The sequence below is a fragment of the Zootermopsis nevadensis genome, unplaced genomic scaffold (genome assembly GCF_977971745.1).
Source record: "Zootermopsis nevadensis isolate Lab colony 2312 unplaced genomic scaffold, Znev_1.0 Znev_ptg000050l, whole genome shotgun sequence".
NCBI lineage: Eukaryota > Metazoa > Arthropoda > Insecta > Blattodea > Termopsidae > Zootermopsis > Zootermopsis nevadensis.
This window is the reverse complement of record NW_028259182.1, coordinates 2,442,323-2,469,366: the sequence shown is the minus strand read 5'-3', so window position 1 is coordinate 2,469,366 and position 27,044 is coordinate 2,442,323. Positions and strand designations below refer to the sequence as shown.

The 27,044-nt window shown below is 35.2% G+C and overlaps 2 protein-coding genes across 3 annotated transcripts; both read left to right on the top strand.

The window, feature by feature from the left end:
* Positions 1-203: 203 nt before the first annotated feature.
* LOC110831576 (alpha-tubulin N-acetyltransferase 1) lies at positions 204-10,759 on the top strand. The gene is made up of 9 exons (XM_022067735.2): positions 204-222; positions 655-901; positions 1,700-1,849; positions 2,089-2,260; positions 2,558-2,705; positions 4,294-4,381; positions 5,807-5,894; positions 6,573-6,619; positions 6,805-10,759. The coding sequence occupies exons 2-9, from the start codon at positions 798-800 to the stop codon at positions 7,013-7,015; spliced, it is 1,008 nt and encodes a 335-aa protein (XP_021923427.1). The 5' UTR covers positions 204-222; positions 655-797; the 3' UTR covers positions 7,016-10,759.
* Positions 10,760-11,953: 1,194 nt separating this feature from the next.
* On the top strand, positions 11,954-25,617 carry LOC110831595 (mitochondrial disaggregase). Of its 2 annotated transcripts, none has more exons than XM_022067774.2 (10): positions 11,954-12,435; positions 13,360-13,411; positions 14,731-14,921; positions 15,867-16,093; positions 17,859-17,973; positions 18,787-18,965; positions 20,173-20,334; positions 21,196-21,352; positions 22,140-22,333; positions 23,939-25,617. In XM_022067774.2, the coding sequence occupies exons 1-10, from the start codon at positions 12,156-12,158 to the stop codon at positions 24,239-24,241; spliced, it is 1,860 nt and encodes a 619-aa protein (XP_021923466.2). In that variant the 5' UTR covers positions 11,954-12,155; the 3' UTR covers positions 24,242-25,617. The 2 variants fall into 2 exon arrangements, with proteins under 2 accessions (XP_021923466.2, XP_021923467.1); XM_022067775.2 differs by having other exon boundaries at positions 11,955-12,153.
* The last annotated feature ends 1,427 nt before the right edge of the window (positions 25,618-27,044 follow it).

The window sequence follows — 27,044 nt, the reverse complement described above, 5'->3', positions numbered from 1 at the left end:
TATAGCGTATATTTAGTGCGTCTTGTGGGTTATTGCGCCATGTAGTCTGGTAGAACGAGCTCTGAAACGTTGGTAAATTTCCACCAGACTACATGTCGCAGCAATTCAGATGACAGACATCTTCTGATCTATTAGCTATCTTTAACGATTTTGCCCTGCATTCTGGTGACGAAACATTAAGAGGTGAAAATGGGAGTTTGTTCTCAGTTTAACATTTTCCGGGTAATAACAATTTTGCAGAAGTATAATAAAACTTTAGTGAATCAAAGAGAAATTAGTATAGGCCTATTTCTAGTAAGGTAAAATGGGATTCCATACTTCGTTATTTCATTATGGTACGCCTACCGGATATATTAGTTTTCATATTATCCGTGCAACCTTCTGCGGGTTATTCTTTGACAAGCCGATAATGCAATCGACTTTACAAAGAATATCGTGCACCAAGGAGTGAGAAGAAGTATAAACCCAGTGTGTTTGAATTTCCCACTGGCGTATGAATATGGGAAGTACGTAAAAATAGAACCCAAGACTTAAATTGCATCATTAATTGCCCTAAGCCATCTGCCTTATTCGAACAGGTAGTCAACTCTTGCTATAGGTAGGAATAATTTGTGGCCCATTAAAATGTCTTGGAGGTGTCATTGTTGATTACAGGTGTTGGAAGTAACGAATTGAAATTTCATGTACTATGACAGCTGAACAAAGTGAAGTTTTGGTGGCATATTGCCTTTGAAGGTAGATTTAGAGTGTTTTCTTGTCATATATGTCACCGTAATTGGTGTGCATTGGATTACAAAATGGAGTTTCCTTTTAATATAAATAGAGTGCTGTTAAAGAAATTTGTGAAGATCCGACAGAACCTTCTACCAGAAGGATTTTCTGGTGATCGTCGTATTTCTGGGTAAGTATCAGTTGAATAATATGAGGATGAAACAAAAGTGTCATCCGTTATCGTCATTGATTCAGCCCACTTTTACATAACCTAATTCGACGCTGTGTGATCTAATAGAATACAATAGCATTTATTTAAATTCCATAGATCCCTCATAGGTCCATGCCAAGGATATAGAACGTGTCATAGCCCAAATACAATGAATTTAAACAGCGCCATAGAATATCCTAAATATAAATCATAACTTTGTGTTTGACATAAAGATGTTTCTCTTGTTAATTGAATTAAAGATCGCATTTAACCTGTCTTCGATTTATTTTTCACGTACCACTACACATTTCACAAAATTTGTGTTTTATTTGTGCTTATTAGATCTAACACAAACACAACAGTTAAGTTAACTTAACTTGTCCGTGTTGTTGGATTTGTTTTAAAAATAGAATATGAGGAAGAAAAGTTAGATTTGAGGTTTTCACAGTGATGAGGATGATAATGTTCTTGTGGATTTTGGTGCTGTATAGACTTGTTTGGCAGATGCCATTGTTTCAGAAAAATATGCCATTTCCATCTTTGGGTCTGAAGATGGTGACAAGGCGTTTCTCTGGAACATTTGCATTTGCCAATGAGTCTACATGGCTCTAAATCACAGAATAATGTTATCATCGAGATAAAAAATGTTTTAACTTCGCTAGTATGTCACATTTGTTTTCTGTATGATTTTGAAAGTGTAAAGTTTATTTGTGCTTACCCAGTATATAAATGTGAGTTTGTTGTGTTGTGATTGCTAGATCATCTTTGTATTTTCAGGGATTTTTCCCCCAAAATTTCTGATATATTGGATGAAATGGGTAGAGCATCTGCAATAGCTCAGGGACTGCAGAAAGCAGTTACGAGTGGTGAACGTTTGAGAAACTCTGATCACACTGTTTATCTGCTTATTGATACTGAAGGCAAAAGGTAATTACTGATTTGTCATACCTGGAATTCATTATTATAAAATATGCAATGAAACTTCCCATATCTTGTTGGAATCTTGTTATTACATAAAATGAGAAATTTTCTTGTTGGATGATTGACTTTTATAAATTGGCTTCATTTATGTTATTATTGAAGTGATTTTAAATTGAGTAAACTTTCTTGCCCTTTTTGCATCTTTTGTTGTTTGTGCTGTAAGTTAACATGCGTGTTCATTTCAGTGGTGAGGGTAGTGTAGTGGGCCTCTTAAAAGTTGGGAAGAAGAAACTTTTTGTATTTGATGCAGCTGGAGTTCATCATGAGGTACAACCACTTTGTGTTTTGGATTTCTATGTACATGAGTCTAAACAGAGGATGGGCTGCGGTAGAGCCTTGTACGAATATATGCTTTCGGTAAGTGCCTTTGCAGCTACTTACACTTATATTATTAAGAACTTTTAGTTATGGACCTACTAGTTTCATTGTAGTGCACTCCTGCTTTGTATTCATGAGGGTCTCAGATAAAATCTTATGGGGAAGATTAACTGCTGCGATTGCAGTTTTTCTCCTGCACTCCGCACCATGTCAGTCCTGCAGAAATGTCAGTAAGAATCTCATACATTGAAGTTTTTATAGAACAATCATCCTTACAATATCCATCTGTATCTGCATGAGTAATGTCTAATTGAAAGTTAATGATTTTTGCTGTAGGAAGAGAAAACATCACCTCAGTATTTGGCCATTGATCGACCATCAGAGAAGTTCCTTGGCTTTCTGTACAAACATTATGGGCTAGAAAAGATATTACCACAGTCAAATAATTTTGTTGTTTATGAAGGATTTTTCATTGCGAAATCAGGTTAGTATAACTATATCTGATTCCATATTGTATTTGATTGATATCAGTTGATTGCTGGTAAAATTAATTTTAAGAACATTTATATTTGGGCTTTGGAAAACTTGGGTGATAAATGGGCAACAGTAGGGCTTGGGAAAGTGTTAGAGAGAACATAAACATTTTAGCCAAAGAGATGCTAGGTCATTACAAATTAAAGCATAAACCATAGTTTCACAAAGCATGTTTAATATTATTAGATGCAAGGAAGAATGGTAAATTGCAGTGGTTGCAGAATATTTGGGCCTACGAGGGACGAAGTGATAGGAGACTGAAGAAAAATGCATGCAGAATTTGGGTTGGAAAGCCTGAAGGTAAAATACTACCCAAAAGACCCAGGTGTGGGTGGGATGATAATATTAAAATGGATTTTAGGGACATTGGTTTTGGGGGTGTGGCTTTAGTTCATCTGGATCAGGATAGGAACCATTGGCAGGCTCTTGTGAACGTGGTGTTGAATCTTCAGGTTTCATAAATTGCAAGGAATTTCTTCATTAGCTGAGCATAATATTAGTTTCTCAAGGACTCTACTCCATGGAGTTTGTTATATATTTCGTATAACAGCATGTGTTATTTCACTTTAGCGAACTTGAGGTACAGAAGGGATGAATTTTTGTACTGAATAAAAATTTATCTTGTTTGGTTTTTCCTGTTTCTTCAATTTCCAGTTTTTAGTTTCTTTTTTTACATATTCCAGTTGGTGTACAGTAAATTATTTATTTCTTCTCTCTCTGTAGTCCCATTCTTTTGATAGACCTCAGTTACTGTACATTTTTATTTTTTATCCGTGTCTGATAAAAATAAACAGTGATATGTAAATTAGATTGTTTTGTTTATGAATTCAATAGATCATTACAACTGCAGAGATTAGCTGTTTACTGCATAATGCTTTCTTTTGCTGCCACTGTTTATTTAACTATTTACTTTTCTTTGTAATTCCATATAGTTGGTTGTAAATACATCTACAAATTAATTTCTTCTGGTTTCAGCTGAACTCTTTTCTCTAGTTTAGTACTTTGTGAATACCCATGGGAGATGCAGTATTGTAAAATAATGGTGAGCTTTGGTGCCATAAAATTGGAGCATGAGGGTAGACACACAAAAATTTTGTTCTCTGAGTTTGGGTTCTGTTGTGGGCCAGCATCTTTACTTACAGATATTAAAAACTGTTGAAGGAGAGTCTAGTATAATTCATAAATTGATGGAAGGAATGGGATTAATGTGATTATTAGAAAGTGTAGAGAATAAGGGTCCTGTGAAAATGGACTCCAAAATAAAATGTTTGGAGTTTCATGAAACAAGGAGAACATATAATTTTTTGTTGGACCCAGCTGTGTGGTGACTCGGCTTAAACTTTAAGTGGTTTTGTGGTCATAGTTGCGGACGTCGTGAGGTTAATTTTTCAAGTGTGAGTGGGGAATATTCTTCAGTTGGCTGTGTTTGTACATGTCCTTACATAAAAGAATACTAAACTTCAATGCGTTTTACATGCTGTGCCCATCCCACTAATATCACACCCATTTTAATGCATTGTTTAATAATGTATTGCCAGATCAAGTGAACAATGGCTGCAGTTTGCTCCAGTCAAGATCATTGAACCATTTCAGTACAGGAACTCTGAGTAATGCTGCTGGATTAAGGTAATCTTACACATAAAAATTCTTTTACATCTGAGTGACATAAATATCACTCCTGCTATGTGTTTTTGATGTCCTCAAACTAAATCTTGGCTTTGGAATTGCACTTATCCTAACTTATATTTTGCATGATTTTATTCTGCCATTACAGACAGAAGGGCTGTCATAACATCCTAAAATGGACCTGTATGATGTCCTTCCACGCTCTTCCCAGTTTACCATTTATAGTTCTCTGATTACTTGAATGATCCTGTATAACCAAAAAAGTTGACATATTCTTGTGAGTCTGCATGACAATGATGAAATTACTACAATTTATGTTGTTATTAAGCCAGAGTAAGTGAAAACATATTGATACACAAGTACCTTCCTTGTCTGTACTTGCTGGTAACTTTTCAATGAGGTTGAAATGAAATATGAAATTCAATCAAAAACATTCGTGTGTATATTGGTTTAGAAAATTAATTGGTAGTGAGAATTAAAGGTGTGGTTTTATTGTACGTTATTATTTGTAAGCATCAAGGATGCCTTCTGGCCTTTAGGCTCATTTTCAACTAAATTTCAAAAGTGGGTTTATTTGCTTTGTCATGTTTATCCGTCTGTCCATCACTGCATGTAACAGTTTAGCAATTGCTGAGCATATTTTAATGAAAGTATATATTAGAGAGTTCTACAAAATGTTGCTGACATATTCCAATTTTGGTTAAAATCAGTCATAACAGGCACTTTACATGATGACCTATACATTTCTGCATGTGGAAGTGGCCTTGGGTAATTCCTAGCCTGACACTGCCTGAGAAGCCGTGTGGGGAATTCTCAGTGAATGCCATTGCCCAGCTAGACATATTGCCATACAGCAGTGTCGGGAATCTCACATTGTGAAGTCATTACACAGTGAGATAGGCACTAGACACCTTGCCCGTGTGAAGACCATTGACTCCAACCTATGTGGTCATTGGAGCCATTTGCAAAGGTCAAAGGTCATGGTTTGATTACACAAACAGTCTTCCATAACCATATATCATACTAAAAGAGAATATTCATGATTTTGAATTTGGTTATTCTTACAAATTAAGACCTCTTGTAAGGACTTAGCATAGATGGGAGGATAACTTGTTGAAGATGTAAGATGGATTGAATTTAAAATAAAAGTTTTCTGGATGTTTTCCATCATATAATAAAATCATGAAATTGCATGACGTTTCGGAGGTGGGACTCTATCTCCATCTTCAGGTATACGTACTCTGTTGGGCCCAATCGATAGAGCTAATCCCTATCTCCGGTCCGGAAATTGAAATGCCATGGAAGTTTATTAAAAATGCTACAAAATACTACAATTTGCAGACAAGATATCTGACACTTTTTACTGGTTTCTTTAATATTAGTTTTGAATTTCTGTTGTTGCAATATTAATCGTGTATTCCACAGAGCTAACGAGGCTGAAGAGCATTGTGATGGTTTGCAACAGTTGTATGGACGCTATGCAGCCCACAAACCACCTTCCACTGTAGGAAAGGTTAGTATAAGATTGACACAATAACTGCTGTTAAACAAGAATGAGAGGTATTCATGAGATGATAATGTTGCGTCATTATTGTGTTGAATATATACTTGCTCAATTTTATCAGTCAAATCACAATAAAATATTATTATTAAATGTTAAAATATTATTACAATTAACATTTAAATTATTTGAAATATATTAAAATGATGCTCTCTATCGAATATTTCGATTTACATTAGAGCATCATCTTTTACACTACATGTTTCGGTTCTAAATGAACCATCTTCAGGTGTATGATCCATATAAACTCAAATGTAATATCCTAAGTGCAATCCTTCGTCAGATGTCCATCAAATATCAGAAAGTTTTCTCTTCCAGACCTATTGTACTTTAAATCACATTCAAGGTCATTTCATAATGTATGTCGCGCTTAACGTGATCTTGTGTGGGTGAAACGTTTTGCAGTGGTTTTTGTATCGGTCATAAATGAAGAGTGGAGGAGGTTCGTCCATCTGAATGTATTGCAGTGTTTTCTGTAACTGATTTTGTGTGTTTGAATTGTAGTGGTATGAAAAGGATTTATTTTGAAATTAAATTAAACTTGCAGGTTTTGAGCTTGGCTGTAATTAATAAAATTCTGAAAATATTTTGCCTTGATAATGATTGGTGTTTTGTTTTTTCTGCCTGCAGATCTTGCAAAATGTTGGTATCCAGCAACACCAACAGCAACATGATGGGTAAGTGATGGATTTATCATGTAAACCGAATTCTCAAGAAATCTGATTGTTTTATCTATAAGTTGACTAGTTTTTATGTTTTGTACAAAGTATATTTGAAATTATTTCTGTGAATTCAAAAATGTTGCACTGCTTTTATTTCTCAGTATGCTGTACGTAAGCACTCTTGTATTTTGGCGTTGCAGTGGCACCTCTCATTTGGCCTTTGACATGGAACATGAATCTGTCTTCGGCCCGGTTGGTGATTGCAGCACGCAAGAGACCTGTAAGTCACCAAAATCTTTTGTGATAGAGCTGAATGGTGAAGTAAACTCAGCACCCACATCATGCCGCCTGCATCACAGCACATCACCAGTTAAACATGATCTCAAATTCTCACACTCCCGTTTGTGGTAACATGTCACCGTGTACGTGGTTTTGTAAATATTCCTTGTAGTTTACACCTAAGGTTAAGTGGTTTTTAAATGTGGTGTAACATTGGTATAAAGGTATATTTAAAATATTAAGGTGCCTTATTTTAACTTCATTAATATTATTTCTTGTAATATTTATATATTAATTTATGAAAGTAAATATTATTGACTGTGTCACATATAATTATTTTCTGGATCACGTTCTTATAAATTTGCTTTCCATTATCTATTCAAGACTTTCTGTTACTGTCATGTTCCGTGACTTTTTATCTTCATTATCAATGTTTTGTGTTCAATACTACAGTGTCTGAGAAGTTATCATATTCTTATGTTGTTTGAATTTCAATATTTTTATGATACCTAAATGTAATTTTTCTGACAGCAGGATGATGTGGCAACAGTGCTGAGTGAAGTGTGGCATTGCTGTCTGTAGTGGTGCTGCTGGTGTATCGTTATCCGCTATGGCCAAACGTCTTTAATCGAGTATTAAGAAGTCAGCTGGTCTGTGTGAGTCCACTCATGATTAGCACGGAGCTGAATGCATCACCAGGTCCTTTGAGATATGCTCCATAGAATTTTTGGCGTTACAGATACGAAGGCTTTGAACACAGCAGCCCATAACTTATCATTGTTTACTATGTACTGTTTTCTAACTGATGTATTTAATGTTTTGGTCATGGTTCTGCAAGATCGTTAGCACCACTTGTATGGCCTCTGCACAGTCCGGACTTAACCACATCTTACAACAGCCTTTTGGGTATCATAAATGGCAAGGTAACTTTATGTTGGTACACTGCCAATGAGTTATAGATCACTATGGTTGAAGCCTTTGTGTCTAACACTGCAGATGATATAGAGCATGTCTTGAAGGATATGGCAATAATAATTCAGGTCTGTACTACTGATAAGAGTGCTTACACGGACCTGCTGGATTTGTAAACGTGTACAGTCTTGTTAATGCTCTACTAAATGGGCTCAGGCCACAACAGGTAATATCAGTGACATACTAGGAACATCACAAGTAACAGCATTGCCAAACTTCATTTTGGACTAAACTGTTGTCATGTCATACTCTTGTCAGTGATTTGTACTTAGGTACCATAAAATGTTGCAGGTGTTAAAATTGAAATATCTGAAGGGTATGCTGACTTTTCGGTCAGTCTGTAGATGTGGAATGCATAGTACGCCGTGTATATTTGTGTATTGTATGTGTATAATCACTGCTTGGGAATTAGAAGTATTTGTGGATAGAGTGCTGTGGCTGTTGGTATGAAATTATTGTTAGTGGCAAATAGAAAGTAGGGCAATTGGGAGTTCACAGCACATGCAGTATGAAATGTTAAACATTGGTGTTATTCACTTTTCAATTTGTGGTGGCACTGATTTTTATTTCACCAGTTGGCCTGCACATAGAGCACCCAGCACTTTTCTTGCCTGTGCAACCCTTCTGGCCTGAACAGAATCCCTAAGTGAAACTGAAAGATCTCTTTTATTTAGCGTACTTGTGACATGAGAACAAAGTGTACAAAGTACTTGCAGTTAGTCTGCAGTAAATGATATTCTTATATATGAGTTATGGGAATAAGACTTTAATCCTCTCCTGGCTCTGTTCATACATACTTTAAACCCAGATGCATTCCATTACCTCATATAAGTGTTTTAATTTATTTCCTATTTATTGTATATTGTTCATTATTTTCACAAATTTCCTAAAATTGACTTGCGAGGAGGACTTACCCGTAAAATTTTTTTATATCTGAAACAAATTATACAGTGCAGTAAAGTTTGTCATTGTCCGAGGTGTACACCGTATGGTGTAAGGTAAAGTTAATTTTGGTCTGCATCAGTCGTACAGAAAACAATAATTTACAAAGATGTCAAATAAGTTTCTGAAGAACGGCTCATATGAAAGTTACTACATGACTTAAAATAAAATGTCTTTTATTTGAAACGTTTTTCTCTGATTAAAATGTAGCGCAATAAAAGAAAAGAGAATTCATTCCCTAGTATAATGTGATGTGAGTTATTTATCAGCTATGTAACACTAGATTTGTATTTGTGATAAATGAACATACCGGTCTCTTTACCCTTTTGGCATCTTAAAAACACTTTGTGTATGCTGCTCTAAGAAGGTTGGTATACACATCAGTTTTATGAGATTAACATACATTTATGTAGGATTTGAGGTTTTCACAGTGGTGAGTCTGAAGATTGCAGTCTTCTGGGTTCTTGCGCTTCGTAGTCTGGTAGATTTCCACCGTTTCAGAGGTCATACTGCCTCTGTCATCAGGGCGATGAATGTGAATGTGAATTCATCGCCTTGATGATGAAGGCAGTATGACCTCTGAAACGGTAACCATCAACCAGACTACACAGCGCAACAACCCTGAAGACTGCAATCAACATACATGTAATCTTATATGACATAAAATGAACAAAGACAGCTGACATGACCACCTTTTATGCTGACAAAGAACTGGACTGTGATTACAATACTTTCCAGTGTGTATGACACACCACCAAAATAAAAGCAATTTTAAGGTATAAAACTAAAAATCTGACAAATTGATTATTCAGTTATAAAATTCATCAACACACTGAAATTATGTTGATTGTTGAACATTGCTTCTCAAGGGAAGAGGGAGTTAGAGGAACATATGAACCGAAATTAACTAATTGTGGCCAATTCAGAGCACACGTGCACTGGTAAGGGAGGCAGCCTTTGCTCTACAAGTTAAAAAGTGTCTTCTACACTGGAAAATACAGTGGTACTGAACACTGTATAAGAGCAGATTTCAGAACCAAAAGCTGCCTACGTGTTTTCTGCAGCGCACACATACATTTCTGTAACGTTGTAACACACAGTATAATGAAATTAGAATGGGTGTGTGTAATCATACCAGAATACACAGAGGTTCCACGTGCATTCTTTTGCATATTATGAATTCTGAATTTTTGTAGCTGAAGTAAAACAAATGCCATATCTTGCATGTATTTGATACTATTAGTATCATCCACATAAGCATAGCAATAGAATGCAGGAAATGTAGGAACATAAACGCATCTCTTGAAAATAACATTTGTTTTTTAACTCTTACCTGTTCTTGTTAACGAAAGAAATGAGTGAATTGTATTTTGTTGTATGTGCTTTCCACAATTTTTACCAAGATATTTTCTTTATCTGTTTATACAGCTGTGCACCAGAAACTTTGACAGAACTGCATAGAATCAGAGGGAATTATTTTGTATTGCAAGCTGATAAATATATGCATTGTAGCCTGTTGCTTACAATTTATGATGTGTCTTAATCTGTAAATTAAAAACAAATATTCTTAAAAGTTGATATCATTTGTTGTTTGAATAAAATCTTCTTTTGGCTATAAACTGTCACTTGATTAAAGTTTCAGTGACCATCACCATCAGGATAGTGATGTGATGTCGAGTTTTAATCAGCTGATAACACAAGAAGATTCTATTAATGTTTGTTGTTGTGAAAGCTTCAAATTGTACATAATTTGTTGTATTTTGACAATTTTAATTTGTGGCTATACATATGTATTCTTAATGTTTTCTTTAAGTTCAGTAAATCGGTAACAGTGTAACACAATGTGAGATAGCTCTGTGGTAGTGTACTGGACATATGTCATGGGATTGAATCTGGATCAGGTTTTTCTTATGCAGCTGCTTTGTTGTTATTTTACATTATACAAAGAATTATGATACCAAAGTTGCATTTATTTTGAAGTATTTTACCTTCCATCATTATATGACATTGATATTACTGATTGCAGCAAATTAAAAAGTATGATTTTATGGTAGACCACAATGGCATAACGTTCAAACCAGATTACATTTAAATCCATCCAGTGCTTATCGAGTTGAATCGAGTGGGTGGACCGAGAGACATTGCCGTGGTCAGCCCTATATTAAATTTTTTACATCATGGAAAGAACACATAAAAATTGTTGTCTCTCAAATTAAACCTTTAGTTTTAAGTGAGTAATTAATAAAAATAGCATCAACATATTTATTAAATAAAATAAAATTGAAATAAAGTTGGATCAGATGATTTCAGAGTTAAGTGGAGAATACTATGTACTGAGATCAAGTTTTCATAAAAAACACTTTTACATTTTATCACTCTAAAGAAGTGTATAATAATTCTTGGGGGGAAAGAAACTTGTCTAATAATGAAATGATATTTAAAGAAAATGATTATAATTGTGGCTGGGGCCAAACACTGGTGCATAGTACTAATTAATGCAAGGAAGTACCAGATTTTTAGTCCACTTGCTAGCCATTCAGAATTTTAGAAAAATACATGTTATGCTGGTATCAACATATCCATTATCTGGTCTCAAAAGTATTATGATTAATAATGGGCATTTGAAAACTGAACTGAAAAGATAATTGTGCCCTCTTTGTACTCTGTTAATGACTTCCTAATATACTGACTGATTTTCTTTTTAATGTGTTTAAGTAAAAAGGCTAAAATTTTCCATATCATTTGTCTTCTGTATATACGTATATGGATGAAAAACCATCTTTCTTTACAAAATTTTATATTTGTGTTTTTCTATTTTATAACTTGTTCCATATCATAGTCATTTTGATTAATTTTGAGATCTATTGAAGCAGTAAGCACTTTAAAATGTTGGCCAACCTTTACCAAATTGCTGTTTGCGATATACTAACAAATGGTCTTCGAATTTTTTAAATTACCTCATACTGTGGTATAAGGTCGAGCAAGTAGGATGTAGTTAACGTTATTATCGACTGGGTTCTTCGTATTGGCTGCTATCAAGGTTTAAGGAACTTTCCACCAGATCGAATTCATTGTAGTTTTACTATAGCTGCGAATAGATGGAAGCACTATATTTGCACGGCATAAAAGCATCGGACTTACCAACATATAGCCCGATGTTCATGGAATGTACATGAATAAGTGCTTCGCTATACAGAGGGAAATTTAATAAGCAAATTATGCACTTTCCTCTAAATCAAATTTGTGACATAAGCGGCATCAGCTTCAATATGGTTGTCAGGTCGTGGTTACGAAAGGGTTTACTTAATATAGTAAAGTAGTTCGGTGTTATTCTTATTTATTAGTAGGCTGTGTAGGTATGTATACATTTAGACAATTTGGAAGAAATGATCTGAAACTGTTTTGGATCTTTGCGAGGAAACGTGCAAAATTCAGTAGTGCGTTTCGTAGTAATTGTCTTTGGCGATGTCAGAACAAACGTTGTGGCTTGTTGCCAATGTATTTACCAAGAAACACGGCGTGTGTTTGGGACATAGAAGCCAGTGAATATTCAGAAGAGTTTCAGAAGCGACATGTGCCATTATTATTATCAAGTGGTGTGGCCCTTATTCTGGCATTGTGCTCGGAGCGATCAAAAGGTAGATTCTTCAACTGGTGTATGACGTTGAATATCCAGTCACTTTTTCGTAACATGTTTGTTTTCAGTGATATGGCAAGTTAATGTGCAGTTTATGGTTAGGGAGAATCCCTTCTCATCTAATGTCCTTGAATACTTGAGTTGAAAAATGCTACCTCCCAATATAGGTAAAAATAAATTAAATAAAGTGAAAATAATAAAATCTGCCATAAGTTACCAAATTCTGACCCAGTCTAGAAAGATGTTATATTCCCAGAAGTTTAAATCTGTAGTGGTAATTGACATTGTGCTGTGACATGTTCTACATCATTGGCTTTGGCTTATGTAGGATCTTTGGAATGTAAATAAATTCTGTTCTGTTGAATTTTGCCGTTCAGTCATTGCTTTATCCTAGAAGAAACTCAGTCAGAACAGCTGAGATTTGAACTGACTACATCCAGAAACTGTTCTTGAAGTTTACCACTATAACTGTTAGCTTGGTTGGAAGGGTTTATGTTAGGTCTAGTAATGCAAGAAAAATAGTTCTGTGATAGGTTATGAGGTTATTTAGTGTAAGAAGGTTTGTATTACAGTTAGCATAACTTTAATTTACTGTCTTATAGTGCAAGATTTTGATTATATTTGTAATTGATTATAATTTATGCAGCATTTTATGTCATGGTTAATTGTGCTTTGTATTTTCAGTTCCTGCATTACATAATATCATATTTTAACATTCAGTAATCTCATATAAAATTATACGTGCTCATTAAGTCAATAAGATTTATGTATAACTATCTTCTTCTTCATCGTCTATGGTCATGTATAACTATACCAAGCACCATTTATTTTCAATTTCAGAACTGAGTAAGAATTGATATATCATCATTAAATGAGCAACAAAAATAAACAGACTACGTGGTTTATGATTGTTCTTCTGTTTCAGACAAGCAGTTATTCCGTGCAGCAAAGTATGGAAATGCAGAAGAAATTGAGAGGTATGAAACAATAACATGTCATTAATAGATGTAATGTGTATGAATTCCCCAGTATTATGTAGCTTCCAGGTGTTAAATATTTATTTCCAGTCTTTATACTCATTGTTTTTAAAACACAGCATTGAAGTGAACTGCAAACTGAAAACTAAATCACGTAACTTTTCTGAACCTGAACTGAACCCATAAAATGAATGGTTTCTGAACTGTAAACCTGAACCAATAATTTCTTAAGAACCTCTTCAAACCAGCATGTAATTGCTCTGATGCATGTAATTTAACAGTGTGAACATAAAAGGCAAAAGTTCTTCCTTTCCAACATCGCTGTACATTATACTTGGTTGCTGTTGTTAGCAACAGTTGACTTATCAAGGGGACAGGTCAGTCTTCTGTGGGCAGAGGTTTGTAAGTGAGGCATTTAAATGAAGCAGTACTTTGCTGACCAGACATATAATGGGCTGAATGCAGTAAATTCAATGTGATACTGTTGGTTGACTATGGTACATTAATGAACCATTATTATGACTGAGAAGTAGTTAAAGTGCTGTGCTGTATTAATGAATACTAGTAAGTTAAATAATTTGTCAGTCATAACCAAGTGAGTAGCATTGGAAGCAGAATGTAGGAAATTTCTGTTGTAGCATTATCTTTCGATTCCTTTGGAAACTGGTTTTAAATTTCAAGCTTCCATTAAAGCCTGGGAACAGATTTCTGTAACAACTCCCATTTTTCATGCAAATCATATTTGCTAGCAAATACTTTTATGAAATTGAGGTTATGAAAGTTCCTATATGCTGTGTAGACTAACCATCAAATTGGAAATTAGAATAGTCTGCATTTATAAAAGTTACATAATTTAATTGGTTATGGATTAACTCTCTGATCACCCAGCCTAGCCTCCAATTTAATATGATACCACTCTCATTTGGTGCAGTATTTTAGGAATAATTATTTCATGGGCAAATATACATTTTGTCAATACTAGTGCCATTAGCTAGATCTCTGAGTTAAAATCTTGCTGCTAGTAAAGGCATTTAAGTACCCCATTCCAGTGTTATGATAAAGTTAAATATGACCCAAGTTCATAAAACAATGAAGATTTATGGGCATTGTGGTAGTAGTGCTACATACATTCATAATCTTAGTTCTAAATACAGGTGAGAGATAGCTTTATACTGTGGTTTTACCCATTCCCATATGAATAATCCCTTGTACGAGTCTCAAAGCTGTGCTGGATGTACCAGTGAAGATATGAAATGTCTTTAGGAACTTGAACCCTGGCTGTAGACCCTGTGCTGATTGATATTCATATTCTTCACTAGTTTAAGCGCTGGAGGTGTAGATGTTAACATACGCCATCGTCTTGGTTGGACGGCCCTGCAGGTGGCAGCAGTTAACAAAAATGTGGAGGCTGTGAGAGCTCTGTTGAAAGCAGGAGCTGATCCAAACTTGGGTGATGAATTCAAAGGTGCTCACAGAACTGGAATTGAAATGGGTCTTCATGCTGTGGATGGTAATAAATAAGTTATTGGTGTAAAGGTTAGAAAAACTTTCTCTTTAAAACAAATATCAGTGGTGTTATGTATCCAGTTTATGGAAGTTTCTATTTGTTGTGAATTTATGTGCAAATTGTGCCCACACAACTGATTTAAAATAAAGAGTTTGGTTACATTTTCACTGGTGTAAAGTTTGTCACATTATTTTTAGTTTAGGTTTTTAATATTTTTGTGTGTGGTATATTAGTGAGAATACATTTTATTTTTGTACCATTTAAATGTTAGAGGGTCTGACAAACATAGAAGCCCATTTCTAACTTAAATTCCTTTGTCAGAATGTTAGAAGGAATATTGTGAATTTTTTTTTCATATTGCTTCTGATTTACAAGACAGTAATTCATTTCTTGTAAAAAGTTGTAAGGCATCCTTATTTTTCTTGGATTGAGGATATTTGGTGGCTCTGCCCCTGCACAACATTCCTGTTATATATATGGTCACTTTATTGGTATGTACATGGGTTCTTCCAGACATGCTGACTGGTTTCATAAAATAGTTAATAAAGGTTCTTTGTAACTTTGAATAAAACCTACAACGTATTAGCTTATTTAATAGATTCACACAAATATTTCTCTTTCAAATACTGGTACATTTGTAAAACCATTCACCTCTTTCCTTTTCTTTAAGGGTGCATCAGGTTTAAGTCCCTGCTTTTATTACATAAGTTTACCATGAAATTTTTTAATGAGAGGCCTATTATTTCTTTGTTTATGAAGAAATTTATTGTTGTATTTGTTAGATGAAATTGAGCTTGCTGCTCCTCTATTGTTTACCCTTTTTGTAATGAAATATCGGATGGTATTCATACTGTGTTTCTTCATAGTTCATGTGTTGGCTTATAAGGAAATTTGTCATGATACAACCCATGTACATAATTTTTATAACCCAGTTTTTGTTTCTTTTAGTTACTATGATAAGGGAGCATGAGTTCAGTGATGTGCTGAGCAATCGTGTATCTTTCCGTGGCTTCACGTCACTGCATTATGCAGTAATAATTGATGATATTGAAGTTGTGAAGGCCCTGCTTGAAGGAGGGGCAGACCCAACAATCAAGAATGATTCGGGAAATATTCCTGTTGATCTTGCAGATTCTGCAGTAATCAAAGATATGCTACTCAAATCATCTGTTCAGGTACTGTCATAATTTTTTGTTTGTCTGGTTTACAGAATGTGTTCTATTGAATCTTGGGGTTTGTATAAGTGTCAATGTGCATTATTAAGATTAGACATACTTTATTATGTGCTGTTGTAAACATCTTGGTGATTGATGCTTTTTTCCTCGGGCTTGATCCTTTATCAAGAAGTCAGAGCCTGGTGAATAATTTTCTCATGTATCACATTTTAATAACTGGTAAACCACTTGAACAGGTAACTATTCAAAAATATATTTTTATTTCAGGGTTAAATTTGCATGAAAGCAGTGTGTATTTTTTAACCACTGACTAAAAATAATATGTGTCTAGCCCTTTTTTAGGCACATTTGCAACCCTGCAGAGTATTTATTGAAATCCATCTACCCATCTGTCTCTATGCATGACACAACTTTTGAGAAACTAAGCTGATTGTGATTGAGTTTGATATTGTAGAATATTATTACAATTACTATAGTCATTTCAATTTTAATTTAGATCAGAAAATTTTAATATTTTAGCAAAAGAATTAGAATTTTCTTGCTTTTTCCTGAATTAAGACTAAGCCTTTTTTTGCTTTTGATACAATAAATAAAATAATTACATTTCATTTCTTTTATACCCGGTGATTCAAGTGGTACTTTTGTGTAGCTACTATAATACCATTAAATTTGTAACGAACAATCCTTCTCTAGAAACCCTCTACTTTCCTCTGAGTTAAAAAGTCAGAGTTTGGGAGCATTTGGCAGGATTGTAGGCACTATGTTACAGGAATCAAAGGTCATCGACATAAGAACTCTTACATAATTCGCATTATTCATAAAGGCCAAAGGTTAAATTGTGGTGAATGTGACAATTGTTATACCATGCATACAGTTCCTAACTTTTTTGTTCTTACCTTGGCTCATACTTTTGGAGGTGTTGCAAAATATATAGAAATTTTGTCGACTCCCAGATGATACATTTCCACAGCTGCCATCAGGGTATAAGGGATAATGTGTACACTACAGACACTTCTCTTTACTGACAACTTCACCTTCATGCAGTGCACCCTGTTCTCATGACAGACAAATTATAGTATTCTCTTTCCTTTAGTGGGATATTATCAGACGATAGGAGGAAATGCAATTTTAAGTGTTTTGCAAAGTAATAAATTTGTAGAATTCGAAGTTTTCACGGCAGTTGGTATGAAGATGGCACGGCTTGCTCATTGCCCTCATTATCAAGGCAGCGAGGACCTCTGAAATGTCAGTAAATTTCTACCAGACTACATGACGTAACAACTCAGAAGACAGCCATCTTCAGTAATAAATTTCTTTATTGCCAGTAGCATTTCCTCCACATCAGATGGTATGGTAAAACCAGCATTTTGTTCACACCAGGTATATTTCTTACACTGCAGATGTATTGGTTTTTCTGTTATTGCTTGAGTGACAGAGCCAAGTCTTTGGAAACTACATGAAGGTGAGATTGGAATTGGAAGTAGGATATGCTAAGAACTGTTATTACAGTAGTGTATAGTGAAGTCCCAGTCTAAAGTTTCTCTTGGCATATCATATTTGAACACTAAATTGAGCAAAACCATTATTTGAGATAATATAACAATAAAAGAAAGGGGCTTTGACCACAAAATTGATAAACTGTAATGCTGCTTGCTGTTTTTTAAGTGACACACTGCACAGCTGGGCAGCTTTGTTTAAACAGTTAAGTAACTAAGGTTAGTAGAGAAAGGTCAGGATTCCACGAAATTAATTCCTGTCTGTATAGTTCAAGGAAATGCAGTTGAAGATAGAGGCGGAGGAGAGACTTAGGTTTCCACTGGAACAGCGACTTAAACAGTACATTGTGGGACAGGAAAGTGCAATTACAACCGTAGCGTCAAGTAAGTAATAACACGTTCGTTAGTTTGATGTTACTGTGGCAGTATACTGAAGATGTTTGAGAACAAGATATTGAGGAAAATAATCAGTTATAACAGAGAAAACATGACAGGAGAATGGAGAAAATTACATAAAGTGGAACTTCATCATACTATAATATTAGGGTGTTGAATTATGAGGATGTCATGAGCAGAACATGTAGCTGGCATGGGGAAAATGTAAAGTGTATAACAAATTTTGATCAGAAAGTAACATGGGAAGAGCCACTCAACACTGTGAGCATTGATGAAAGGATAATTGCATCTCAGACAAGTAGGGTGTTTGTGGAGCTTCACTGTCTTGGGATAGCATTAAATTGTAGACTTTTGTGAACATGTAACAAACCTTTATAGTTCCATAGTTGGAAGAAGTATATATATCTTTCTTTACCATCTCAGCAACTTTAAACTATCTGTGTAAGGCTGTTTACCATGGAATATAAAGATTTATGACTAGCTAAGCCTGTTGCTACAAACTGTGCAAGAATTTCCATCCTGTTTGATAAACATTGAATAAGACTTATAAGAGACCTCTGTACCCTAGAAGCAGAAAATATACAAAATTAAATATTGTGCATGGTTGCTCATGTTCTTAATAGATATATGAATTGCACACAGTAGGAACCTTGCCTTTATATATTTTCCAGATCACATCATGGACTTACTCACATTTGTTATAGTATTGTATGAGTATTTACTCTAGCAAGAATGTTTATTGTAAGTATCCGGTTAGCCATAATCGTGAATGTTTTATGAATTTTGTCCTTTTTTTTCCAGCTATCCGCAGGAAGGAGAATGGTTGGATAGATGAACAACATCCTCTGGTTTTTCTATTCTTGGGATCTTCTGGTATTGGGAAAACTGAGTTAGCAAAACAGCTTGCCAAGTATCTGCACAAGAAGAAGGACAATGCCTTCATACGCATTGACATGTCAGAGTACCAACAAAAGCATGAGGTATGTAACTGTAGATATAGCCAAGTAACATTTTAAAGCCCTATATGTACCATCTCATTTAACAATCTCAAACTTTTTATTTTGTGTTCATGGGCTGTGTGATTCCCATTGCAAACTAAGATCATTTCCCCAAACAGCTTTCACCATTTGATCCTTGTAATGGTGAAGAGTTGCTTTCTTTGCAGTATGGACAGAATTCTTAACTGTTAATTAGACAAGCTTCATTCTTCCTCGAGTCAACATCAGGCCGTATCCAAAGCCATTTGAATTTATGCTATTTCTTCACTGTCTGTTGTCATTATTGTTATTGTACTATTTTCTTCTTGATCTTCCAAGAGATTGGTTTCCTAGATATTTCTTTCTCCTTCGAAATTCTGTGTGTGTATTTATGTCTGCCATCAAGAGTATATTGTTCAGTCTATTGTAATTTACTTACTTTGATTATCAGTACTATGTCATTTTAGTGGTTTTCGTAGTTTTAATCATTATCATTAGCACTGAATTTAGTGCTCTATTTTATCATTTTTATTTTAAACCTATATCATCTGTTAAATCTAATTAATATTTTGGCGTGTGTTCATCTGTCTGTTTTGTACTTTATGACTTATCTTATAGTCAGCTTGACTAACTTTTGGATTCGTGGAATGTACATGTGTATGTATGTATCAGTGAATACTGGGTTATCTGCATTAATTTACATGTTTTTCATCATATTGCATCGTAATTCTGTACTTTATCTCTCTTTGGGTCCAAATACTTTCTTGAGCAGTTTGTTTTCAAACACATGCAGTATAATAAATTCCTGAAAGTAAGAAAGTACGTTTCACAACGATGCTAAACATGATGATGGTTGGATATTAAGGTTAGAATGAATAAACATTTGCACACAACCAACAGGGTTAGGTTCTTGAACTTCGTGGAGGTTGGAAACTGGGTTATCAGTAATTGAATATTACAGAACTGAAATCAAAGCCTTCATTATCATTTGTTGATGTTTCCATATAAAACCAACACAGACAATATATTTATACTGGAAAGTGCTGTGACTTGCATGCAATGTAGATATGAACCTGATGATGATAATTTGATAGGTGAAACTTGTTTGTTTAAAAGTTACACCCATTAGCTGGCTTCAGTGATGCAGTTGTACATAGTTGTGGTAGGTTCTGGAAATGAACATTAAATCAAAAACATTTTCTTGCTTTAGGTTGCAAAGTTGATTGGAGCTCCACCTGGTTATGTTGGACATGATGATGGAGGCCAGTTGACCAAGAGACTTGCTATGTTTCCAAATGCCATTGTCTTGTTTGATGAAGTTGATAAAGCACATCCTGATGTTCTGACTGTCCTTTTGCAACTGTTTGATGAGGTAAAGTTGTAACTTTATCTCATGCACTGTTTGTATTTGTATTTGTGTTGTTTAGATGTTATACCTTGCACAAGGTACGGGTATATTTTCCATCTATACGATTTAATTCCATTTATATTACAGTCTTGAAGTATGAAAACTATGCAGCATTTTATTTTGTTCATATTTAAGAAGATAATAAATACTGATATGGTTAACACAGAATATTTATCTGTATAATAATAAATGATGAAAGCAAAAGCCACTGATATCATGTCTTACTCTGTTAATAAGTTTTGTTTCAAATAAACTGTCATAAAAATATTGTATTCTTCCCTGATAATGTCCTGTAGAAAGATGGTACTTCCTTGGATCTCTGTTTTGAAATAATGAGGTCCTCTGTGTATACAATGTTATAAATTGTTATAAATGCATTAATTATGATGCTAGGCCACAGTCCAACATCTAGAGGTAAATCTGTATAGTTTCTGTCTAAGGATATGTCATCATCCTTGGCAGGCAACATTTCCTTTATTGGTTCCTTCATATTGGTCTCGCCCTTCTTGTTTCTTAAATTATGGGAAATTTTGTCTTGTTTGTATTTTTGATTTAATTTTCAAGCTCAGTCTTTGTTTGAAGAAACTACTGAGTTTTTTTAATGAGCTCAGTGTCCATGTCCCTTTATACTTCTAAAACACATCAAAGGAATGGCAAATAATACTAATGCATATTTAGGTATTTTCTAAAGAAAGAAGACACTTCTGAGATAGTTCATTGAATTCAAATCAATGTGATTCTTATCATTTGCAATAAGTTCTATTATGTATTTATTAGTATAGCTGAATGAAATATGAATGTGATTATATTCTGTTTTTTTAACAGGGGCGTCTCACAGACGGGAAAGGACAAACAATTGAGTGCAAGGGTGCAATCTTCATAATGACTTCAAACCTTGCTAGTGATGAGATAGCACAGCATGCCTTAGAGTTGCGCAAGGAAGCAAAACACATAACAGATAATAGACTTGAAGACAAAATAGGTACTGATAACTTTATTTGCTGGGTTTTTATACTTGTGCACTTTTAAGGACAAAATATCTTACACTCTCTCTGTGTGCAAGCATTTTCTTCTGAAAATATGCATATGACTGATACTGGACACCTTTCTTATGATGGCCGTGTTCTTCCCTTTTCTATATATGAAAAGTTAGTCTTTGAACCGCTAATAATGACAAAAAGGCATAGGACAGAAGCAAACTATATTGCATATAAATGTGCAATTAATGAAATTTCAAAAGAATTAAGCTATAAATTTTGCCTTTGATATAATATTTCATAATCCATATTTAATTTCATTGTGAACACTGTCCAGTGGCTGTTGAATGATTTAGTGTTTTGCATTTGTGACCCAAATTCCTTGTTCCTCCAAAGGAAGTGATTTCCGTAAGTAGCAACATGTTTAACATTATCACTAATACAAGTTGTCAGGGCAGGTGAGAAAAAGTAGTCAGCTGATCCCCAAGTAGGTAATGAGGTGTCTAAGAGGTACCCAGTTTGAACCTCAGCTGAGTTTTCTGCTGTCCTGACTGAACGTTTTGTGGTTTTCTTAAGTGTAGTTGGTAAATGTTAGATCAGGGCCTTAAAATAGGCCATGATTAAATCATTATTTATTAAGTAGTCATGGTCATAGTACCATCTCGTATAACCTTTGCAGTTGTAACATTTTTAAATAAACTGAGAATCAGAGAAGCTTTACAACAATGTCATTTGCGTTATAATTGTCTAGTAAGAATGACAACTGAGAGACATATTTTTGTTTTGATAAAGATGATGGTGAGGTGCCAGAAAAGATCACCGTATCTCGAAACTTCAAGGAAAATGTAGTGCAGCCAATCCTCAAATCTCATTTTCGGCGAGATGAATTTCTGGGTCGAATCAATGAAATTGTGTACTTCCTACCATTTTCTCGTTCAGAACTTCTTCAGCTTGTTGCCAAGGAATTGAATTTCTGGGCTCGAAAGGTAAGTTGGTGAGTCACAGAGCAAAACTGGTAGTTAATTAATCTTTTTGAAGTCAGGCTATTAAATAAATTAGAATATATTTCTGTGCAGCAACTGGTGAGGTTGGCGAGTTGATGTGTGCTGGATGATTGCACAATTCAGAAGTTTTGTGTCAGTTTTGGGGATTCAGTTTATTTTGTGGTTGCAGTAAATATTTCAGTGGTGCAATGTTTTATTTGCCAGAAGTATGTGCGATAAGTGATTACAAGAGAAAATGAACGTCACATCCTTAGAGAAATTGGAAACAAACTTGAGAATTATTTAAAGACCATTGTTTGAAAATGCACGATACTCACCTGATTTGCTCTAGTGTGACTTAATGTTTTTAAAACTAAAAATAACCTTGAAAGGGTCTCATTTTCAGCCGCTTAAAGACATTCACAGGAACTTGAGAACAGTACTGAAAGAATTTTAAATTGTTTCCAGGCATGTCAGATTTGTTGGAAAACATATATAATGTGAGAAAGTGTGTGAGTGCTATTAGGATGTACACATTCTCACTCCATTTGATTTCATATTACTGAACCAGTCTGGTCATTTAATTGTCAGGCTTTGCATATGATATTTAATAAAGCACTTTTTAATTATGGTTAATGAAACTTTAACACATGTAAATATCTTCTACATGTTTAATAGAAATATATGTAACTTAACCAAGAATTAAATATCACCATTACTGAAGTCCTTGACTTAGTTGACCTGCGTAGTCCAAACTTGTACTTTTTTTTCTGTCTGAAAATGGCTTTATTGTAAAGAGTATCTTATATTTTTCCCACATAGAGAAAGACTTACATAAAGCATTTTGGTCAGTTTACTATTCGACTATTGACTGGCTTAAGCAGCTGGTGACTAGTGATATGTTTGTTTCCAGGTGATTGGTATACCAGTAGTGATTTGCTGGTCTCATTTTTGACCAAACAATTTGAGCTCCATAGTGGTATTTTCTATTTTGCATTTTGCACAGTTAGTATGAAAATTACAAGCATCAAAATTAAGAGCTGTGAGAAAATGTATTCAAATCACACAGCTGTAGGTTTCTAATTTTTATTATTACTGTCATTGGAAATATACATTATATCAATCAAGAAGTGATGGGAAACTGCTAATATAATCATAAGACCATACTGCAAATATTTGAGGTTAGAGAAATAGGAATGGAAACCGTAGCCTGCACATATAAGGAGTACATGTTTTCCAAATGTGCTTTCTATATTTTTTCCTTAATGTTCATTTCTTGCGGAGCTGATCACATTACAGATATCTTACTGCATTCAGTTAGAAATTATCAGTCTGTTTCATTAAATATTCACCATATGTAAAATTATTTTAAAAAAATTTAAAGTTTGGATTGAACTTCTTATAAAGTAGATACTTCATTGGATCAGCAGTGTGAACCAAAATTAAATTTGGTGGATAGTTTTTAGTGTAGATTCAGACAACAAATTTAATCACAAGTTGTTAGTAATTTTAGATATGATGGAAATTTGATGATGTTTGTATGATGAACACAATAATATTGCAGTTCTTTGTTCTTCATTATATATTTCTACATTTCTTGTATTTCAGGCTATGGAAAAACACAAAATAAAGCTAATATGGGACCATTCAGTACTGGCAGTCCTTGCAGATGGTTATGATGTTCATTATGGTGCACGCTCCATAAAGTATGAGGTGGAGCGTCAGGTGATTAATCAGCTTGCAGCAGCCCATGAACGAGGTATAATTGGACATGGCAGCACTGTGAAATTAGCAGAGTTGCCTGCTTCAGGAACAGGCAGTAGTACCATCAAATTATGGGTCAAACAGAAAGAAGGCATGGATTACATTGATATTGAAGAGGAAAGAGATTTAAAATCTCCATTTCTGTAGTTACAGTTGTGACATTCAACATAATGTAAAATATTGTTAATAATATTTAAGACCTCACTGTTGCATTAAACTTCTTTCATTCCAATTCTATACAGAAATCTTCCACGCATTCCTGTATCACATTGCCACATGGTTTAATACTTTCTGGACTTAAAACTATACAAGATAAATGCATTAAATACAGTTCAGTTTTACAAATATTGAAAGTTAAGACAGGGTGTCAGAGGGCAATAGGACAAGGCACTGCACCCAAAGGATCACTGGAGAAAATTTTATAGAATGAAGCTCAACAGTAGGATGTGTAGGAATGTGGGGAAGGCGATGAGTTACACAAACATGGGTGATCAAAAGGTGGAACACCAAGTAAACAGTGAAGCCCAATCTGCTCCAGAAGGAAGGCAACAGCAAAACCCTTAATTTTTGGAGTTCCTTTTAGCCAGTTTGGGGAAAGAATTTTTATTTGTGACAATGTGATATAGGAATGTAAGATTTGAGGTTGTCACAACGGTGAGTATGAAGATTTCTGTCTTCTGGGTTGTTGCGCTGTGTAGTCTGGCCAATGTTAACCAATGTTTCAGAGGTCATACTACCTCCATCATCAGGGTGATGAGTATGAAGATTTCTGTCTTCTGGGTTGTTGCGCTGTGTAGACTGGTCGATGTTAACCAACGTTTCAGAGGTCATACTGCCTCCATCATCAGGGCGATGAATATGCCAATAGGGTGTGTGGGGCTAGGTTTGTAGGGCTGGAAAGTGAAAGGTGTAGCCTGCCCCGATCCAATGGAAGTGTGTGGGATAGGGAGAGAAAGGGTGAGTTCGGTTGGATGGATCCAGGTCCTGAAGAGGGCCATGTTAGTGGTCTTCGAGGACTCCGAGAGCGAGCACGAGTGCACCGCCAGAACCAAACAGACCACTAACATGCCCCTTTTCAGGGCCCGGATCCATCCAACCAAACTCACCCTTTCTCTCTTTACTTTCTTTCCCTCTCCTACACTTGCCCACTCGCTCCCATTGGTTTGGGGCAGGCTACACCTTTCACTTTCCGGCCCTATAAACCTAGCCCCACACACCCTATTGGCATATTCATCGCCCTGATGACGGAGGCAGTATGACCTCTGAAACATTGGTTAACATCGACCAGACTACACAGCGCAACAACCCAGAAGACAGAAATCTTGATATAGGAATGCTACAGTATTTCAGTCAATTGAATCTTAAATGACAACTTGAAATCTCATGGAGCCCGAATTTTAAATTTATGACTGTACTTTATCTACATGCATGACAGCACTGCACCCAGGCCCCAGGTGTACTTTGACAAATACAGGACATGTAAACAACTGTGCAAGAGAGAAATAAAGGCATAGTGTATGGTTTGAAGATTTTTCTATCCACTCTTCCTTATTTGAGAGAAAGAACTGTTTACTGCACACATTTGCAGGTGTTCTTTGAAACTATGAAAGTATCACAGCTGATATATATAACATATGTAAATCTGTATGCCCATAAAGAGTTAGGTTTATCAGGTGAAAGATAATGTAAATAATGGGACTTCAGTTTCTCCCACTGGTGAAAATGTTGATGTTTGTCTTCTGGGTTGTAATGCTGTGTGGATTTCTATAGGTTAACATTTCAGAGAAACATACATCAAAGTGATGCAAATTGTTTGTGTGCATGATTTTATATATTTTAGGTAAGCACAGTTCTGGTAACAACAGTTTTGTATTTCACATATGAAAGTCATTTGTGGGCCTTATGTTCATAACATCTCCATATATTCTCATCGCCGTGATGATGGAGGCAGCAAGGACCACGGAAACGTTCGTAAAATTGTGCCAGGCTATGCAGGGCTACAACCCATTACAATGCCTTGACCATATGTTCAAAACGTAAGACAGTGTTGCATGCACGAATTTACTTGCAAGGAGAAGTATATTAACCTTCTTAAACCATTTTCTTAGAATCCTAATGTATCTTTGTCACAGAAAATACTAACACTCTATGCTTTCTGTTGGATTTCCCAAAGGGTATAACGTTCGGGTGTGAGCGGAATCGAAAGACGAAGGTATATATTGTACCCCAGCCGCGAAATTTGACGGACAAAAATTCTCCAGAGGATATTTATAGAAACCGTGACCACAAACAGTGTGTCTGCTCGTAGCTACATCCTTTTAGTCCAACGGTTGTTCTCTGGAGATCCTCGGTATTATCAGTCTTTCTTGTTTTGTGGTAATATTGTTTACAAATGTAAGACCAATCTTTCCATTTGAGGGTTTTTGGAAGTGGGTTGGAGGAGAGATAGCGTCAGCCTTTAACGCTTCGGACTTCTTGCATTCCTTGCAAGTCAAAGAAACTTTATTTATCTTTCTCATAGAAAATATTAACACTCTATTCTGTCTGTTGGATTTCGCCATAGGGTATAACGTTCGTGTGTGAGCTGCGTCGAAAGACGAGCATATATAATGTACCCCAGCTGCGAAACCTGACGGACAAAAATACCCCAGAGGATATTTATATGAACCGTGAACACCGAAAGGTTACGGTTCTCATAGTCACATCAATTAGTCCAACGCTTATTGTCGGTTATCTGGAGGCCCTCCTCGGTATTATCAGTCTTTCTTGTATTGTGGTAATATTGTTTACAAATGTAAGACAGTAATCTTTCGAGTTCATGGCTATTGGAGTGGGGCGAAGGAGGTGAGACAGCGTCAGCCTTTAACGTTTCGTACTTCTTGCTTTCCTTGCAATTCCAAGATTACAGTCGCGTACTATGCCCAAGGTTTCTGTTGTAGTTTACAATCAC